Below are 21,579 nucleotides of genomic sequence, written 5' to 3'. Positions count from 1 at the left end.
AGATGATCAAAAGTTAGGTTTTGTGTGTGGGAAGAGAGGGATGAAGGATTTCTTTGTTCTTACTAAATCATTACCTCATTTACCCAACAGTTAAGACAGTCTCTTGCAAGCTCTTAGTTTTGGTAATTGCTGTTATGTTTGCCATCTGGTCATACATTATATACTCTTTTCTGAATTATCACACTGCACAAATGGAGGAAGGGAGAGAGCAGTATACCACTTGCCATTATAGAGACTGCTTACTTTCCAGTCTCCATACTGGGATTCATAATCTGTAGAAATATATTGCAGGTCTTTGCTACAGTTATGCGTGACGACTGTAAAGAGAGCCTGACACAGGAAGGCAAGCAGAGATTTAAATCCAAATATGAAATAAAAGTCTGTATGTCTGTGAGTTATGTATAGGTGAAAACCTCAATAACAGTAACACATATAACTGTAGAGATAAACTGTGAAGGGCAAAGGAGTCAAAGAAGAGCAAAAGTGGAATATTAGACCATTCAGGAGACACCTGTACTCCAAGCATGACACCTGCTATCTGGGAGTACCTCGTTTAATGAAATGTGAGATGAATTTGAGCCATTGGTGTCCACTTGCAACCCAGAAGGCCAACTGTATTGTGGGCTGCATTTACAGAGGGGTGGCAGCAGGGCAAGAGAGGATTGTCCCCCTCTGCTCTGCCCTTGTTAGGGTTTATCTGGAGTATTGTGTGCAAGCCTTTGGGCCTCCAAAACAAGAAGGATGTGGAGCTGTTGAAGCAGGTCTAGAGGAGGCTACAAAAATTATCAGGGGGCTGGAGCACCTTTCCTACGGAGAGAGACTGAGGAAGATGGGCTTGTTCAGTATGGAGAGGACCCTGGTAAGATCCCATAGGGGCCTTCTGGTTCTCAAAGGGAGCTTAATAACAAGAGGGAGACTTTTTACATGATGTGATAGTGATAGGAGAAGGGATAATGGTTTTAGTTAAAAGAGGGGAGATTTAGTTTAAATGTTAGGAGGAAATTCTTTACTCAGAGGATGGTGAGGTAGTGATAGAGGCTGCCCAGGGAAGCTATGTGTGCCCCATCACTGGAGGTTGGATGGGGCTCAGTATAGCCTGGTCTTCTTTGTCATGATACGTGCTGACTAGACCAGACCTACCCAGTAACAACATAGCTTGCACTGAAAATAATGCCTCCTATTTATTTTGACAGAACCCACACAGTCTTCAGACTGGTATGGGGCCTGGAGTTACAGTGTTGCTGTAGAAAGGTCTGCTTCTTTTGTGGCCTTACTCTCAAAGACTGAGTCTTCAGGGTAGTGTTGTGATGGTGTGGTCAGAACTGATGGTTTGTCTGGATTCCAGGAAATCCACAAGGATCACTCCTTTCTTTTCTGTCTCAGAAGACACCGCACATTACTTTACCCTCTGAGAGCTACATCTTGAACTTCTTCAGTGAGGAATTCACGTGTGTTAACTCTACAGACTACCATTTTGGCTCCAGCTTGTATTAGCGATGTGATGTTTCATGACAGGGAGTGGTGTGATTCATGAAGCTGTTACCTTCAGCTACTAGTTCAGTAGCTCCTGATAAACTTGCAAGTGGTGTTTTCTCATTATATCTATGAATGATCTTTAGACCTACAAACTTTGTGATATTCCAGCATTGCTGCCATTGTTTTCAACACAGTGAAGCCAACATTCAACTCAATACACAGTTCTCTTATGATATTCTGCCAGTTTGTGCAGGTGAGCTAATGGAGACTCTCTTTTTTTTTGTTGTAATGGCTGTGAGTGGCTGTCCAGAATTTGTCTGGTCTTTCACATCACTGTTACCTCTGCTGAAACATACCATCCACTGTGTTCACATCTACTGTTTGGTTGATGTACAGCAAGTGTCAATGAATGTCAGGGGTTGCCATTTTTTCACATGAAGGATGTTTGGAAATTAGTATGAGCAATTCAAAACCAGTAAAACTGCAAATTCTTAGTACTGGAAAATAGATCACAATTTCAGTAGGCATTAATTAGCAGTCTGACAACTTTTAACTATTGAAGTTGATCCTGTTGTGTACTGAGTATGCATGTTACATGTTGCTATTATAGTGTATATCAAGTTGCACTTTTGCTGGAGCAGAATTGTACAGATGGGTGATAAAGCAGCCTGCTTTGTATTCATTTTATCTCTATTTCATGCAGAAATTAGTATGTAAGTCTTCCTTATTGAATAAGGCTTTGTGGGATTTATTGTGCTCAAATAGTAATGTGCTTGTATACAGCATTATGTTATTATTGCTTCTTCTGTATTACTGTAAACAAGTAAGAAAAAGTTAAAGAAACAACACAAAAAGAAAAAAGGTTTTTTTTTTTTGTTTGTTTGTTGTTTTTTTTTTTTTCCCCCAGCACTTTCTGTTTGGCCTTTGCTTAAAAGCTGGTAATTGTAGCTGCTAAGAAATCCCCTTTCCCAGGAACTTCAGGAAAGAACAATTCTGAGTGTTCCGCTTGAAATACCTTATTGCCACTGGTACACAGCCTCAGGAACATTGTAATGGCAGAAATCCTATGTTGGATGTTTTTTCAGTTCCTCCTTGCAATCCATTTCTCAGTTACACCCTCTCCCTTCAGACAGTTAATTTTTCTTGCAGCAATGAGAGAAAAATATTCCATGTCAGAACACCATTGAAAATACCAAGGTCGTTCCTCCTGCTCCCATTGCTGATGTTGTCAAGTGTATATAATACAGGAGTTATATTCATACAACAAAACGGATTTATTTATTTTCTTTTAATTTAAGTGTGCTTGAACATCATAGGTACTGACACAGTACAGAAGTGAGAAGGTAGTTTAATATTAAATTCACAGTGAAGAATGGTAGACAGTAAAATGCGTCAGATTACTGATTTTATTAGCAGGGTCATGTAGGATACCATCTTGCTGTCTTCAAAATGGGTATTAAAACTTAATAGTAACTAAAATATGAATTTTCAACTAATTATTGTTACTGCCATCTTATACATCATGAACTCTTTCATGAGGTTCTGTATAAAACCTGATAGGATTTTTCTTGAGGTATTTCATTAAGAGTTTTCTGAGAAACAGTGAAACAGTCAATTCATCAGAAAGGAAAGCTGAACTGTGCTGTGTTTTCAAAGGTGCATTTTTAAAGTTGGCTGTGCAAACCCTGCAGAGAGTAACCATTTACTGAAAAACTCTGCAAGAGTGAAGTATCTTTTTTCATTTTCCAGATATGGTCAGTCCTATAGATACATGGAAAGTTCTAGCTTATCTGTAGCATATTGAACCTCTGTATTCAGAACTGTGTTTAAAGAGTTATTCAATCTGATTCTGCATTTATGGCAAGAAGTTTATTGCTTTATTACTGTTGGGGTTTAAAAGTATGAGTAAAGGGTTAGTTAATAACGCAGAAACTCATGTGTGGCTTAACGTGACTTGTCAGAAATATAAGAAGTAAATAAAAATTTTCTTGATTTCAGATTTGTTGTATTGTCAGAAAAAATTTTTAAAAAAAAGAAAAAAGCTGATATCTTCAAATGGTTTTTAGGAAGCAGCTTATAAAATATGCCCTTTTGAGAAAATAGTTAGTCCTTTCAGGCTTTTTTCAGTTCATAGAATCATAGAATCATAGAATTACCCAGGCTGGAAAACACCTTGAAGATCATCAAGCCCAACCGCAGCCTAACCAGAACCCTAACTCTAAAAACACTACACTAAATCATATACCTCAGTACCACATCCAAATGGCTCTTAAACACAACCAGGGATGGCGATTCAACCACCTCCCTGGGGAGCCTATTCCAGTACCTAACTACCCTTTTTGTAAAGAAGTTCTTCCTAATATCCAACCTAAACTTGCCCTGGGGTAACTTGAGGCCATTTCCCCTCGTCCTGTCATTTGTCACTAGTGAGAAGTGACAGTGACAGTTCTGAAATATTGACGGATTAACATCAGAAGATCATAGGCAGAAAATTATCTTTGCTTGTGGAGTGTTTATGTAGCTGCTGTCTGTTAGCTAGTTAGAGTACATATACCTGCATTTGTTAGCTAGTTTTTAGGCTAATGGTGAAGTTATGGAATCAGAGAACTGAGTCAGAAGGGACTTTTAAACTCATCTAGTCTTCAAATTCCCTGCAGTGAAAAAGGACATCTATAGCTAGATGAAGTTGCTCAGAGCCCCATTCAATGAATTAATGAAATGATTATGAATTAATAATTAATTAAATCAATGAATTAAGATTGAAATCAGCATAGAGAGGCAAGATAGCTGATATGATTCAATTATTTTTCAGCTTCCTGCCCTACATAATGAGACCACTTGTGTTTTTATCAATGGACAAGCGATATGCTTTATAGCCTAATTCAGACTGGCTTTTCAGACCTCAGTAGAACTTGATGTTTATTTGTTCTTTTAAAACCATATGATTAATACTGAAAGAAATAAACGGGATCACTAAATCTTAAAATGCTGTTCTATTCAAGGCTTCAGTGGCGCCTTTTCTCTTTTGGGAAATCACTCATTTCCTGCTGTTACTACCATTAATTTATTATTACTTGACATTTTTTTACTTACAAAACTGTAGAAGATACACACTGATTATTTTTAGTTACTGATCTGCTGACACAGTTGGATTAATTTAAGTAAGCATTAATAAGTGACACAAGGCACACGCTTAACATGTGTCTTGAATGCATTTCAAGGCCCAACAGTGAAAAGACAAGCACTATATTATTTTCACTCTTATTGGAGCTACTGGGTGGGATGGGTGTTATCAAGTGATTAAACTCACATTCTGTCTAGACATAGCTAAAACATGTCCAGATTCATTCAAGTATTTCACATGGGAAAAGTTTGCTTTCTGTGCAAATTAAATTGCACCATGCACACTGCTTCCACAAAGATAGTACCTTGAGTAAAGTCCTTAATCTATTAATAATCTCTGCTGTGTTTGGACACTGTGCTGTACTAAATCAGCGCAGATTAAGAAACGAAATGCAAACTTTCCCCGCAAATGTACCTAAAAACAGCTTCAGGAGTAACAGAAGCTGGGTTGTTATCTGAGAAAGTAGTATGTACTTACCAGGAGGGGCCCTTTGGATGCCACGTGGCTCTCTTCACTGTGACTTGCGAAGGACATTCGCCTTTATTTTGTGCTGTGGAAAATTAACAAGATCCACTGATTTTTAGCTCTTCTATAAAAGAACCAACTTAGGAGAAAGATGACCTAAAACCAATTTCACAGAACTGTTGCTGCAGTTTTTGGGGCAAAACTTACAAACCTACTCTCTGCTGTAAACATTTGGATTCACGTGAAGTATTGTTGTGAAGGAATTGCTACAGTTAATTAACTCAGAGCTCTGGTAGCTATAGGTTAAGTCAGCTGTTAGTTAGCAAGAGCTACAGAGAAGCTAAATTTATGTGTATAAACATCAAGTTTAGACTGGAGTCAGTTCTCCTTTTCTTTGTGTGGGAAGAGTTCTACTGTTTGCTTTAGTGCTGGTTATTACATAGCAGCCTCTAGGATCTTCCATGTTATATTAACAGCTCATTAGCACTTCTTGCACATTGATTCTTGTGATAGTTTTGCATAAAAATACTTACAGAAATATGTAATGTTTTATATGTAAACAAAAGAGAGTAGGAGAGGAAAAAGTGTTTGAATGGGGACCAGCACACACTAAAATACAACAGGAAATTACTAGAAGTAAGCTGTAAAACCAAAACGGTGAATACGTTTTCTAAGAGCATTTATTTAACACTGAAAGTTCAGCCTAAAGAAAACGATGAAATTCTAGCCTTACTTTAGTAAATGAAGTCTATGTAGGTCATTTGCAGTGATGCTTGTCCTTGCTGAGTAGCATCTATTTTCAACTGACATCAGTAGTTTGATTTCTGTCCAGAAGGAATTATCACATCTTGTTAAAGTGGGCAATGAGGTAATCTGTGTGTCCTTTCAAAATTAACATCTGTGTTTTGTAATAACCAGTATAAGGAACAAGCTTAGTTCGTGAGATAACAACTCTGAGTTGTATGTTATTTAAAACCAAATAATTTAAGTCAATACATGGAAAGTTTTGAATTTTATGCAATCAAAAACAACATGCATGGATATGAGAGTCATAGTACTGTTGTTTTCCCTTACCCTGTGGTGATGCTGATGAAAAAAAATATATACTGTCTTTTGTTCTGGTTATTATTAAGAGTAATTTCAGAGATGTCTGTCATGATGTCACACAGAAGGTGGTGACACACAGAAACTGATTGCCCAAGGAGGTTGTGGATGCCCCATCCCTGCAGGCATTCAAGGCCAGGCTAGATGTGGCTCTGGGCAGCCTGGTTTGGTGTTTGGTGACCCTGTAGATAGCAGAGGGGTTGAAACTGGATGATCATTGTCCTTTTCAACCCAGGTCATTCTATGATTGGATGATTAATTATTTTTTAATCTTATGTCAAATATTCTTTCTCTCTTTTTTTTTTTTTTTTTTTTTTGTGTGTGTGTTTGTAGATGTTGATGAATGTCAGGCTATTCCTGGAGTCTGCCAAGGAGGAAACTGCATTAATACAGTAGGTTCCTACGAGTGCAAGTGCCCTGCTGGTCACAGGCAGAATGAGGCAACTCAAAAATGTGACGGTAAGTGATGTGCGACAGCATACCTAAAAGGTGGTTAAATAAAGCACTAAAGCTCCTTCGTAACTTTCTGCCAGACTCTCCTGCAACAGGGACACAGGAACGTTTAAGTGGGGACATCCCTGGAGGACAGACAGCACAAATCTAATATTTTGCTATTCTATTTTGCTGTTCATATTCTGTATTAATTTTTTTTCTGTCAGGTTCATGTTCATGCTGTTTAAAATTTTACGAGTGTTGATAAAGAGTGAATCTGAGAGCACTAAGTTGCAGTAGCTGAGTTATTTTGATTTTGTTTGTGTACTCAAAATTGCCCTGACTACTTTGGTGCAAGTAGTTATTGTCAGCCTACTGACTATGGCATGAAAAGCAGATGTGGTAATGAGTTTAAGAAATTTCTCCTGCATATTTTATTATGAAGAAATGGACCACAATTAATAAATATAGTTTGATAATTATAGACCATTTTTTACTCAGTAAACATACTGATACAATTGAAAGCAGATTTTCTGTGTAGTTTAAAATAAGGTAATAGAAAACTGCTGAGTATTTTTGAGTTTGATGAAGAATTTACTGGAGGAAATTTGTAATCTTGAACTTTAGTCATTGATCTCAACCAGAGAGGTAAATATATCATTGTATTTAAGTTAAAGTGATAAAAGGACTGCTTTTTCAAGGTGTTGGTTTGTGGCTGGGCAGCAATTCAAGTATGCTGATATGTTTCATTATGCTCCTATTCTGTTACAGACACGTGGTTTGTAGCCTATGTGTGAAGTCAGATTTTTCTGTTTTTTTCCCATACACTACAGAATTTATAGAGACAATAAGTAATGTAGTCAGTTTGAAAAACGTTTTTTTTTTTTTATTATGTGAAAAGGTTGCAGCCGGTGTTATTGCAAGTAATACTAAAGAGCAGATAAAATAAATATCCACAGATATTTTTCCCTGATTCTGTCCTTGTCTCACCTTTCAGTCTTCTTCTTCTTTGATGTTGGCCAGTTTGAATTTCTGCTATGTGTACAGTGATATTCCCAACCTGTGCTATTTCAGGGAAGCCTGTGTATGTCTTCTCTAAGTCCCATGAGAAGCACTGGTGATACATAAAGCTGCAACCTCAGAAACAGAGCTCTGAAGGCTTTTCTTGCCATGTTTGTGGAGCAATAAAAGCAGCTTGTGTTCATGTGTATATATATATATATATGTATGTTTATACTTAGCTCTATGCAAGAGTGTGCTGGTAGGTATCAGGAAGTGCTCAGAGACTTAGCTCTCTGCAGGAAGCAAAAGGGTTCACAGTGAAAGGAGCTCCCTTTGAACCATTTTGGAAGTATGGGAATACGAAGAGCTTTACTGAGGCACTGGAAAAAAAAACTGCTGTTGAAATTGCTTGAATCTGTGACACCAACTCTTAAAATGTGTAATTTCCCTTTTATTTCTGTATTGGGTTAGTAGTGGCAGGAGAAGTAGCTGGCGTTTCTGTGGCTTTGTGTCCCCCATAATTAGCCCCATGACACATCTAACTCAGGAGAATTTCTGGTGAATTATAGATGAGGAAGCAGAGCATGGTGCTTCTTATATGATAACTGGAAATTGGGAAGAACCACTGTCTGTGGAATTGTTTCCTGTTTTTCAGCTGAAGGAGCTCCCTGCTAGTGACATTTGCTGCTTTGTATTGTCTTGCTCCAGCCTCACTAATCAGATCAGAGCATCTTTAAAAGCTTTTGCATATCAAAATGTGAGGAAAAAGTCTATGAACAGAGGAGCTGAAGTAGAGCAACTCAGCAGATTCTCTTCAGAGTAGTGATGTTGTAAAACTATGCTAAATAAAAGAAAGTGTGATAGATGAATGCCAACAAAAAGTGCAACAATGAAGATGCATAGGAATAATCCAACATTTGTTCCTTCTTGCTTTTTTTTTTTTTTTTTTTAAACTGATAATAATTGTTAATCATATGAAAAGTTAATTGGCAACTATCATTGAAGAGTCTATGCAATTTGGTTTATGACTTTAGGAAGTTGGGCTGGATGGTCACAGTGAGGTGGATCAAAAAGTAGGTGAATTGACAATCTTAGAGCGTGGGGATCAGTAAAGCAAATTCTAGTTAGTAACTGTTGGGTCCATTCTTGTTTAGCAAAAATATTAATTAATGATCTGGATGTAGAAAATGGGTGAGATAGTTCTTAAACACCTAGTAAGATTAGTCTGTCTGCATTTATAAATTGTATTGATTGATTAGTTTTTTGCATTTTAATACCAATTTTGCCCAAATTTAATACTTAAATGAGAAAACGTACACGTCTGCTTAATAAGAAAAAATGCATGCCTTCACAGGCACGTGTGTATAGGTAGGCTGTAATATTATTGTCAATCACTGTTTTAACTCAGCAGATGGCAGAAGTGCAATTAATGTGTGATACATGGGTTTTGGTTTGACTGAATATGTGTGGTGAGAGGTGGAGTCAGCCCTGCTCTGTGCATTACCCTCCACAGTGTACTGCTGTTGCCTGCACGGTTAAGTTGCTTCCATTCAACTAATAAAAAATAATGCTAAAAATCACATAATAATGTTAAAAGTATATGATCTCGTAGGTCAACATTGCTAGCTGCCCAGGGCTGCATGCAGCTTGCAGATCATGAGTGGACATGCCTGGTGTACAGTCTGCCTTCAGTAAGTACAGCGAGGGAGGTGATCCTGCCCCTCTATACTGTGCTGATGAGACCTGACCTGGAGTACTGTGTCCAGTGTGGAGTATTTAGTGCAGGAGAGATGTAGACCTGTGGGAGCATATCCAAAGGAGGGACACCAAAATTGCCCAAGGGATGGAACACCTCTCTTATGAGGACAGGCTGAGGGAGCTGGGGCTGTTCAGCCTGGAGAAAAGGCGGCTCTGGGGAGACGTGTGAGCGGCCTTTCAGTATCTACAGTGGGACTGTAAAAACGAAAGGGACAGACTGTTTAACTGTATCTGTGGTGACAGGACAAGGGGAAATTGTTTTAAAGAGGGGAAATATAGACTGGATATAAGGAAAGTGTTTTTTGCAGTTGGGGTAGTGAGGCAGTGGTGCAGGTTTCCCAGAGAAGTGGTGGAAGCCCCCTCTTTGAAGACTTTATTTCAGGTTGGATGAGGCTCTGAGCAACCCAATTGAGTTGTGGCCAGCCTCAGCCATTCTGTGATTCTCTGAACTTGTAGTCTCCCAGCTCAGAGCATTGGCACAGTGAGCTGGATGGCTACCTAGACTCATCTTAAATCTGACATCTATTTGACATGATTTATTTTGTTTAGTGTCTTAATGATGCCATTAGCTCCAAAGCAATGTACTTTTGTGACAACTGTTATACAGAGTTTAGCAAGTGAGTGAATATCTGCTGCTTCCAATTTCATTGAATAACAGGCCATTTTTACCATCAGTTCTGTGTTCCATGGGATATCAGTACATACAGATATGGTGATTTTGAAAATTTCTGGCAACAGTGTTTATCTTTTGGCAAAATTCATGTTTAAGTTTACTGAGCATCATAATGTAAACTACCCAGATTCAGAAATATTTGTAATAATACCACCAACTATAAACAACTATTAAAAAAAAAATATCCCAAACAGTCTGGAACATTTGCATTTTCATAGTCATATTGCAGTAATGAATGGATTTTCTTTTCCAGACTGATTGTGAGCCTACAGAAGGACAGGTCTAGCCTCTGGCTTTGTTTCTTCTAATACCCTGCCACTTCCCTCTGTGGCACAAGCTACATACAAATTAGTTTGTAGTCAAGGCTTCACCACAGGAAATTATCTGTAGAACAGACCAGAGGGCTCAGATTGTGCCATGTCTTTCTGTGATTTATAAACTAGTGAAACTGTTAGTTGTCTATTTCCCCTTGTTTCATAGCCAAGGTGGCACTGTCAAAATGATACTAGGATAATGCTATGCTTACATAATGCCATGAATGCAGCAGAGAATAAAAGACAAGCCATAGTTTTATTTCGGTTTTCTTTATTATTGTTATTATTTTGTGAATGCTGTAAGAATTCATAATCTCTCCATGAGATTTAAAGCATAAAATTATATCTAGTCCTTCAAATTACTACAGTTTAAATTAATGGGGCTGCTGATGTAAGTGAAGTTGCATGGTTTATAGTTGTGAAGTGGACCAGTAGGAACAGTATAAGGTATTGGTCTTCTGTGAGTTGTAACCTATGTGCAGATAAATGATTTAATAGAAACTGAATTGTTCAAAGGGAGAAGCTGAAATTTTGCACTGAATGTTCAGGTCTTTTTTTATCTAACAGTTGATCTTCCACTTCACAGGGAGGGGTTTGAGGTTCCCTGGTATATCCTTTGATCTGAAACATGCAGATGTACTTCGTGAGTTAGGGTTTTTTCTCCTGTTTTTGCTCCTGGAAACAGCAACAATTAAGTTTACGTGAGGGTGATCATGTTGTGTTATTTTTGTGCTATAATGGACATTGTTAGAGCTGTGCTATGCAATATTGCCTTGGTATTTGTTTATATTATATTTGCCTTATACTCATGTGGATTCATTTCTTTTCTTAAAGGACCATTAAGGAGGTATATATTCACTAAGTGAGATGTATTTGTAGCTTCAGATTATAATTTACTGACACTGACCTTTCAGAAATTAATGGCAATCCTACATCAGTAAATAGGGTTTAAAAGATTCCCAAAGTATGCAAGAGAAACTCCTATGAGTAACTGTGTGTGTATGCCCCCACATGTAGAAATGAGACTAGGTAGCTTAGGCTATTTGGTAAAATATGGTCTTTAAAGTTAATCCTCTTCAAGGGTCAGAATTACTACTTCTATTTATAAGTTCATTTATATTAGTGATTTATAGACTTTTGACAGGCAGTAGTCAGTGAGGTTCCTTCTATTATTAGACAATTCACAGAAGAATTCAAGGTACAGAGGGGAAAAATTTAGCTTTTGATTGTTCTTTCTGATTTAAAAGGCAAACATCTACTTGTTTGTATGAGGGCTGCATCCTATTTTATTATATTGGTCCACAATTTAGAGGCAGATGGTGGTATGGCAGTAGTGGTTGAACCTTCCTCCATCTGACATTATGGGCCAACATAAAAAAAAAAATAGGTAGCATTACTTTCAGAGAAGCCCTTGTAGTCTTTCCATGAGGTTGAAGATGTACTTCAAGTGATGGTAGAGGAAGGGGGTCTTCTTGCATGATTATTGAATGACTCTGTCATCAGAAATGTGTCACTTTTCAGAAGTAAACTGTTCCTGCACAGTTCTCCTTTTGTCCTGTTTGTTGCCCTTCTGATGTGATGTTTTAGTTTTTATATGCATACACAGAAGGCTGTATTATGCTTTAGAAGACTTACAGGTTGTGAAAGACATTTGCATGAAAGATTCCAACTGGGCATCCAGCCAGTTCTGGTTCTGTTTTGATTTATACACATTGTTCCATTACCATTAAACCATATGGTAAGCAGCTCACGGCGTTATATATATTGTCTTCAATATAGTAAAGTAATACAAGATTTCAGAGATTTCCTGGGGACTTATTTGCTTTTGACTTATACCATCATTTCAAATTCTGGAATCTCTACATTGGTAAACTATGAGGTCTTGGGGGAACATATTTTAAAGTGTTTTGATTTAGCAGAAATTACATTTACTTTTGTACATGCTTGAATAGTTGTCTAAAATGTGGGGAATAGCTGTTATCATTTTGTAACTATTTTAAAGTAAAATTTAAACTTCTGACATCCTTTGAAATACTTGCAAGCCTGGTTAAAAAGGTGGAATTTTTACTTTGATTTCCAACGTGTGAAACAAACAAGGATCTTAGGATGTGTGTATGTGTAGAGTAAGGTAGTTTGTGAAGATGTTGTCTGTGTGCTAAGTTGTCTTTTCTGCAGTTGCTCTCAAAAATACGTGACTGAAGGAATGAGTGGGGTGCTTTGTTCACATTTACTTTACAAAGAACAGTTCTCACATTCTTTGTACCCTTGTGCAAAACTCAATTTTCCTTGCATTTCTTGATTGTCCCCAATAGATTCATATCTAATGGGAGTTCATTATGTATGGACCCTCCCACTCTGGGGAGTTACCTTTCTAATAATAAAGACCCTACTTTTTGGCACACTTTATTTTCTTTTAGCTCTCAGTGGGAGTGGAAGTACAAGCATACATAAAAGCCTCCTAAAAAGTAACACTGGATAAAGTTTATTTCTCAGGTACTCATTAATCTCAAAGCAATTTCTAGAGTGACAGGGTTTAGGGAAATGATGGTCTGTATAAAAGTGCAACAGAGTCCCAAGTATTTCCTACTAAGAATGTGAAGAATCAGTGTCACCACAGGATAATTTCTGCCATATGCTTTTTCTAATGCTTCTCTTGCATTAGTTGATGTGACATTTGGGTTCATCAGTCTGGTTTATTTATTCAGTTATTTCATTTTCCAGTGTAAAAGAGACTGCATCCAGATCTTTACTAACAAGTTAAGCCATAACTTTTTAATTAGGACTACCTTTGTGAAGCCATGCAAAACCTTTGCCATCTTACCATTCCAACATGAAAATGTAGCTCATCTCAAGCTATCTAGAAGGTTGGTTTTGCTCTGTCATGTTTGCTTCTCATTTTTTAACCTTGGCCATGCTTCATCTTTGCTGATAGTCAGTTAAAGCCAAAACAAATCTTACTAATTAGACTGCAACATATTCAAATATCTTACAATTTTGTCACAGTTTTGAAATGAAGTGGTTTTAAGTGGTTACTTAAAGTGGCTCATTTGTAGAAATGATTATGACACAGTCTTTATTCTCATGCTGTTTTCCTTAATTTTATTTCTTCCAACCCAGCTTGCTCTGCTGTGCTTCACTTCTTCATCAGTACAGTCAGATTGCTGCCTTCCATTGCTTCTTGTTACTTTATCTTTGTGCTGGGACACTGCTCCATGCTCTTAGTCCTGGCTCTCAGTGCCCTACCATTCCTCACTATTTGCAATAGCGAATTTATCAGCTTGATGCCATTTCAGTTTACGTGCAGTTGCAAAATTTTTCAGTGTTTAGGTGAGATCACTGCTTTTGACTAACAGAAATGTCTGTATGGATTAAAAATACTTGAAGAAAATCTGAAAATGTGGCTTTTTAACTATACTTCTGAAGATCGTGGCCAAAATTCTTTCTTACACCTGAAGTATTAGAAGAAAGCCAAAAAGCTATTAGATATGATGAATAATACTTTTGTGGTCACAGAAGCCCAGCTGTCATGCTTGGCATCATCCTTCATTCAACTCAGAAACGAGGTGTATTCTTTGGCACTGAGTTGTAGCTGCCAGATTGAGATGACACTCAGTATGTGTCATTTATGGGAAGTCCAGGTCTGCCTCTCTTGCAGTCTGAGGCATGAAGTCAGGTACGCTTTGAACATATAAGGAAAGCCTGCCTTAGATGCTTCCTTCACAGCAGTTTATAAGCACTTGAAGTGTATTATTAAATCCGAGCTAAATTACAATTTCAGAGAGGCTATCCTCCTTTTTTAAAAGAATAACTGGAAGTGTTTTGCTCATTACCCTATCTATTTTCCTTTTTGGATAGATATTGATGAATGCATCATCATCCCAGGAGTCTGTGAAGGTGGTGAATGTTCTAACACAGTGGGAAGTTATTTCTGCCTCTGCCCCCGGGGATATGTCTCATCTACAGATGGCTCCCGCTGTATCGGTAGGTGTTCCATCCTGTAGACTTGAAGAACTCTTAAGATTACTGAGGCAATTAATAGTCAGCAGCAGAACCTCTATCCCAGCCATCTAGTATTTTCCCTCAGGACCTTGGTGTCCTCACTCACTAGCACTGTTCTTTTCCGGCAACTTAAAATACATAACGTTCTCCTCTGATGATTGCCACAGCAGCAATCTTTATCAGTATTCTTGATTGTTCTTTGTCAATGTAGGCAGGGAACTCCTGCTAAGGATCTGGATTTGGGTCTGGGTCATTAAGTAGAGTGTGCTGAGTCGTCACTAATTTGACTAACAAACCAAATATTAACTTTCATTAGACTGCAGCCTTTGCTAGGCAATTTATTTAAAAAATCTGTTTCAATATTTATAAGAAAGATTTATGCTTATTTTCTCAGGTGGTAATGCACTTTGTGAATCTTCTTACTAGGTTTCTTTTATACAGCAGATACATGTGCTGAATATATGGTATAAACTATACTGATGAATTAATGAAAAATACACATACAATAATAGTGTATTTTCTAGCTCTCATGTGAGTATTCTTATTTTGGATATCTCAGAGCAGTTTGTTCTCATGTTGGAAAAGGGATGGTAATTCCAAAGAGAGTTCTGAATTACAGATACATGGTGTAAGCCAGCAGCAACAAAGACCTGCAAAGGATTTTGCATGAATAATTTTTTGCACAATGTATTCAGTTTTTATATCAAGGCTCATCTGAGGAATGCCAGACTTTAAATATATTGTGCCTGGTCTCAGGAGTTCTAAGAACCTATGATTTCCAAGACGATCAACATTTTGATGGATTTTGGCATAATTTTACAATCCAGTTTTTAAAGTAAGCTTCCAGAAGCAGTTGTACATAGAGTTCGTGTCCTAATCTGTTAAGGCAGGCTCTTGCATCAGTCTCCTTCCCTTAAATAAATGCACACTTGTCTAGAAGTTCTTATACTGTCAGAATTTACACTGCTAGATAAATGTGTGCTCAAGAGAAAAGTGAGGAATGTAATCATTAATAATGATGACTTTATTTTCACCAGTTTAAGATAAATACTTGCTTTTTTAAAAGAATGTCAGAATGTACTTAGTTATGGTAATTTACATTACATCCTTCTAACTTAGTTAAGCTTTTATCCTACTCAGCATTCAGAGTATGACAATAAAAGAAGATGTGTCCCGGAAAGAATTAAGATAAAAGACTTATATATAGAATATTTCTCATTTGGCAATACCGGAAATACAGTTGAGCATTCAGTCTACCTTTAACCTGTATATAGTTTCAGTTGAAACTAATCATGGTTGAAAATGATCAAAGGGAAATAAAAGTGCTCAGAGTTATTTTTAGATATAAATTGGAACTTTAATTCATGTGAACAGGAGCATCTGTCATAACTAATCCTCAGCTTAGTTACCAAGTATACACAGTAATTGTTTCACATTCTCTGTTTTATTAGTCGTTGGATACTTAAAGTTTAAATCTCATATCAACACTGAAAATCTGTGTTAGTATTAGATTTTTGAGAAGACCGGTTGACATTTATTCATGCAGGTATATCTACACCAAGGAAAAAAATAGTCGATATTCTGGTGTTCTAGTTGCTATATTTTCTTGTTTTTTGTCATACCTGGCTTTTCAGAAATTTGTGTCTAGTTTCTATTTGTATTGCTTGGTATCCTTTGTATCAGCCATGTTTCCTGTTAGCTTGAGCAAACTTTACGATCTTAGGTGCAATGTTAATACACTGAGGATATGGCATGAAAGAGGCCCTTGTACTGTAGGCCACTTAGATGCTTTCAGACACCTCAGGAGAGTAAATATTATTGCCCCAACTCTATCCTCGGGGAAGGCAGCTGGAGTGGAGGCATCTTGCTGATAGTGCAGTCTAATTATTTTGTAGTGTTGGGTTCTTTGCTTTACACTCTAGAGCCTATGAAATATTTTGGCTTTTTTTTTTCTTTTTTTTCTTTTTTTTCCTTAAACATAGCTTTGGGAGTGAGAGATGGTGATTGCAAAAATCCTTGTTGTTCGATTTACTTTTTTTACCTTAGCAACTGTTTGTCTATATTTTATGTATATATAGACTGTATCTTAGGGTTACCTCAGAATCGTAAAATGACTTGAACTGGACAAGACTTTAAAGCCCACCCAGTCCTGAGTCCTTACCTGCCCGGGGGCCCATGCACCCTGGCCATGAGCTCCTCCACGGACCGGGTACTCACAGCTTCCCTGGGTAGCTGCGCATTGCCTTCTGAGTAAAGAATTTCCTTCTAAAATCTAGCTTACATCTCTCTCCTTTCAGTTTAAAGCCATTCCTCCTTGTCTCTTCACTATTAGACTTTGTAAAAAGTCATCTTCTGTTTATGAGCTCCCCTCAAGTACTGTAAGGCTGCAGTGAGGTCTCCCTGGAGCCTTCTGTTTTCCAGGCCAAAGGAAAGACCAGTTCTTTCAGCCTGTCTTTGTAGGAGAGGTGCTCCAGCCCCCTGATAGTCTTCACAGCCTACTTCTTCACAGGGCCTACTTCAACAGCTATTCATCCTTCCTGTGCTGGGGGCCCTGAGCCTGGTTGCAGAGCACCAGATGGGGCCTCAGAAGGGCAGACTAAAAGGGGAGAATTATATTCTGCATCATGCATATTGTGTTGTTTTACTGCTTATGTTAATTGTTGGAAAATACTTGGATGAAAATGAATAGCTGACTTCTTGCGTGTTTTTTATCTTCAGCGAAATGACTCAAGGGAAAATGTCATATTATGCTCTTACAGAGCATGATGATGAGGCTACACTTGGTAAGAGTTTTGCAAAAAGAAATTTCTTGGTTTTGGTTATTTAAATAAAACCAATTCTAATTTACAATTTCTATATATATCTCATTTTTATACCTACTTGATTCTCCTAGTATTTCAAAGTTGGCAGCTTTTTGAAATGAATACATTTAAATAGAATGGGTTCATTTTTTTTTCCAGTGACTATGTCTGGGAACCTGTTGTAGCCATTCTTTGTCATATTGAAGCTACATTGTAAGCAAAGGTAATAAATTGATCAACTAGGTGTGGTTCCTTTCAATACATTAGCAGAAGTTTGTCGTAGTCCAGCAAGTAGCATTATTTTCTTCAAGTCATTTTTATAGCAATTGTATAAAAATGTCCTAATCATTTTTCTGTGACTACATTGAAATACAAACTTTTCTCCTAGTTTTGATTGTTAGTAGCAGAGCAGTCTGTAATATAAAATATTTAGTTGCTGATATTCTGTGTTTTCAAATTTTATTATTGGCTTTGCCTTGTTTTTTTACAGGCTGTATATCAGTGATGCTGTTAGTAGGTAATACCTGTAGTGAATAAGGATAGATGTGGGTGAGACTACAGTAGCAGTCACAGAATTGCTGAAATTGTCAGGGAGCTCTGAGTCCATCCAGAGCAATCCTTGCTCCAACAAGGACACCCAGTGCAGTCTAGTTCCAGACTTTGGAAGATCACTAGGGAGGAGACCCCACAGCGTTTGGGCAGCCTTTCCCAGGGCTCTCTCCCACACACAGTAAAAACATGTTTTCTTATGTTAGTTAACTTCTGATGGAGGAACTTCGTGTCTTTAAGCTGTGCCTGTTATTACTTGCCCTGTCAAAACCAAGAAAAGGGAAGAACAGGTAAAGGAGAATGAGCAATTATCAAGGTCCTTATGTCCCATATACAGGAGCTTCCTTGGCTGGGATCTGAATCTAAAGAAGGTGCTATTTGCTTTCTTCTAAAAACTTACTCAACACAGTCTGAAATAATTGCATGTAGTATCCATAGGATTTTTATTCTTTCCAATACTTCTGTACTGATTGTTGACAAAGCCAATGGAAAAGGTGTTACCTAATCCTTTCCACAGAATAGCCTGTGAAAGAAATTGAGTACTTGTCATGACTGGAAGGAAAGGTGAGTTTGACAACTAGTTATTAAACTAACGCAAGGCTAGTGTCACTCAAACTAAATGACCATGAAGTAAATTAAATATAGAATAGATTGGTGCTGGGCCACCTCAGATACTTGTTGGATGTCATGCTTTGTTTTTAAATATGTTTCAAACATTTTAGTGCTCACATTAATTGAATGACAGAATGTAGTTTTGAGAGTTCACATTACTATTTTTTGTTTTGTTTCTGAATTGTCTTCCAGATCAGAGGGCAAGTACCTGTTTCGCCAACTTAGTGAATGGCCGCTGTGCCCAGGAACTTCCTGGTAGGTTCACCAAAAGGCAGTGCTGCTGTGAGTCTGGCCGGTGCTGGGCCGCTGGATCTGTTCCAGAGATGTGTCCTATTAGAGGATCTGGTAAGTGGTCTGGTGGGGCTTTTTGTTGTTTTGTTTTGTTTTCTCCTTGCTGTTCCCTTCTACTTGAGCTGGAGATCATTATAAACTACTTTAAAATGTAGGCTAAAAAGAAAAAGATTAAGCTTGTTACTCATTCTTGTGTTTTTAATAATGATATTTCCATCTGTGAGCCATTTTTTTTTCTGGTCCTTTATTGTTTGGGACTAGTTTCTTTAGCGTCCTTTTGTTGACATTGGAAATAGTTCTCGGGAAATGGGGAAGATTTTGTGGTCAAGCTCAAAGAGGAAATGATTCTGAGGGTCCATAGTTCATTTCGATTTAAAGGAACAGCTGCTCTCTCTTTCCATAAAATTTCATGTTACTTTGAACTAGGAATGCATCAGTATTTCATTTATTCTTTCAACTCTATACACACAGGACAATATTCCACATCCCTCATGAAATGTCTTTTCAGTTTATCTGTATCAGGGAGTTAATGCTGTTGGAAACATATCAACAAGATGGTTTAAACATGTAGCTGTAAATTAAGATGTTTCTTTTTACTATTCTTAGTGGCCTCCCTTAAATAACACCTGTCACAACTGTGGAATTCCCTTGAGATTAGAAATGGGAGAAGGAAAACAGTGAGGTTACTGCAGCGCACAAAGATCTGTATCTTCCTAATAAGCTGACTTTGAAGAGTTGATTTACTTTATGCCTCTTTTGGTGTTCCTATTCAATAGATGAACACCGCAGGCTTTGTTTGGATGGTGTGCCTGCTGGAGGTGGTTCCAGAGGAGGTGGTGGGACAGGAGGAAATGGATTCCTTCCCGGCGGCAACGGCAATGGCTACAGCCCAGGAGGAGCAGGATTCATTCCCATCCCTGGAAGTAATGGTTTTTCCCCAGGTGTAGGTGGAGCAGGGGTAGGAACAGGTGGTCAGACCGCCACTGGAAATGGCCCAATAATAACAGGGCTAAGTAAGTATTTGTGTTGTCATTACTTGTTAATCACTATTTTGATTCCTTTTTTTTTTTTTTTTCTTTTTTTTTTTTTTTTCTTTCCCTTGTCCACATACTGGAGACCTCCTTAAGTGACGTATTAGAGGGTTAGGAAGTCCTTTTCCAGCAGGAGTTCAGATGTATGGATTTGTTTCTTCACTTAGATAGTCCTTGAGCCTATAGCCACCTTTTGGGTTTGAGTTTACAAGTTGTTTTCACTTGCCACTTAACTCATCATGACTAAGTTTTATGTTTATCACAGTGTCCTGATAGTAAGAGCTTTACATTGACCTATCATGTATTAACTCTGTGCCAGTTTATATACTGATTATATACAGCTCACATATTGACTTCCCACTTCACCATGAACATTTGAATTTTCCAATTGCGATTTTTCTCATGCAGCACTAATAAAACTCCAAAGGCCTTCCAAATACTTAGCATTTAAAATGAATGATTCTCTTTCATTATTTTCCCAAACATAAAACTTACCCGTTCTGCAGGAGCACCTCCTTGACTGAAAGTCCAAAATGAAGTTTCATATATGTAAAGTTTACTTATACTTGAAAATATAAATGTTTGTCTTGTGTCCCGTTGTTTGTTTTTTATGTTAGCAATACTCAATCAGACAATAGACATCTGTAAGCACCATCCCAACCTTTGTTTAAATGGACGTTGTATACCAACCATCTCTAGTTACCGCTGTGAGTGCAACATGGGGTATAAGCAGGATGCAAATGGTGATTGTATCGGTAAGTAAAAATTTCTTAAATCTGTTATTATTCACTGTTATTCAGTTACGAGAGTAATTGAAATAATGTTATAACCCAAGACTATAACTAAAAGCTGGGAATTATTGCAGCTCTGAATTGCGTATTTTCCATTCCCCCCTGAATTGCAAACTGAGTGCCAGGCTTATCTGGCTTGGTGCATTGCCTTCTGGAGAAGTGAAATGGGACAAGAGTTGAATAGTTTACATTGGATGCCCTTGTTTGTTATTGATGTCACTGTTTCCCTTTCCCATGCCAATTTGATGTGTCCCTTGGGAAGATGATGAAGGGATCAGGAGCACAGGAAGTGCTCTTCTCGATCATCCCAGTTGGAAACTGGGAACCAGGCAGAAGGAAGAGAATGGACCAGTTGAACATGTTGCTGCACGGATGTTGCCACACTAAAGGTTGCGGGTGCTATGATCTTGGATGCAACCTTTATAGATCTGGCACGTTTACATCCGACGGGACGCAATTGAACAGGAGAGGCAGTAATATTCTGCCAGCAAGCTGACTGGGCTCAGCAGCAGGACTTTAAACTAGATTTGATAGGGTTTGAAGAGTTGCACTGCTGAATAGCAAAGGAAGAACCAGGAAACACTGTCACTTTAGGAAACAGCCATGGAAGACCTCAGATTTGTCCCAGAGAGAGGATTCTGGGAGTTTCCTCCAAGAAGATAACGCTGCTAGTACCCCAGCTAAAGTGGCTGTACACCAGTGCATGCAACATAGGAAATATGCAGGAGGAGATGGAAACTGTGGTGCAGTTAGAAAACTGTGACCAAATTGCTACCACAGAACCATGGAGGGGCAAATTTCACAACTGGAATACTATGACTGGGGGCTACAAACTTTTTAAAAAGGATAGGAAGGTTTTGGAAGTTCCATTTTGTCTCTTCTGACAAGTGTTACAGGTGAAACACTGAGAAAGGGATATATCATTGTCACTAAAAAGGGGCTTTCTTGGAGATAGAATGAAATGAGTTAAATATCTGTCTCATATGTTTCCTGTTTACAGTGCTTGGATATGCATGTTTGCCATGCAAACTCAAGGCCAACAACTTCTTTATATTAACATATACTTGCCATTTCCCTTTTTTACCAACAGCTTATAAAAATAAGAACAACTTAAAGTGCATATTTTATAGGGAAATCATCTCACGCACAAGGCTTTG

At 37.9% G+C, this 21,579-nt stretch overlaps 1 protein-coding gene across 2 annotated transcripts in view; it reads left to right on the top strand.

Annotated features, from left to right (window-relative positions):
* Positions 1-21,579, top strand: part of FBN2 (fibrillin 2) — a 147,554-nt gene that overhangs the window by 39,175 nt on the left and 86,800 nt on the right. Inside the window, exons 7-11 of one of the 2 annotated variants that reach the window (XM_015849660.3) lie at positions 6,503-6,628; positions 14,204-14,329; positions 18,502-18,654; positions 19,377-19,613; positions 20,249-20,386. In XM_015849660.3, coding sequence (XP_015705146.2) covers positions 6,503-6,628; positions 14,204-14,329; positions 18,502-18,654; positions 19,377-19,613; positions 20,249-20,386 — 780 coding nt within the window. The remainder of the gene's footprint in view (positions 1-6,502; positions 6,629-14,203; positions 14,330-18,501; positions 18,655-19,376; positions 19,614-20,248; positions 20,387-21,579) is intronic. The other variant, XM_015849661.3, reaches the window with a different exon arrangement.

Source organism: Coturnix japonica, chromosome Z (genome assembly GCF_054131305.1).
Source record: "Coturnix japonica strain WE chromosome Z, WE-NBRP24, whole genome shotgun sequence".
Taxonomy (NCBI): domain Eukaryota; kingdom Metazoa; phylum Chordata; class Aves; order Galliformes; family Phasianidae; genus Coturnix; species Coturnix japonica.
This window is presented reverse-complemented; position numbering and strand designations above follow the sequence as displayed.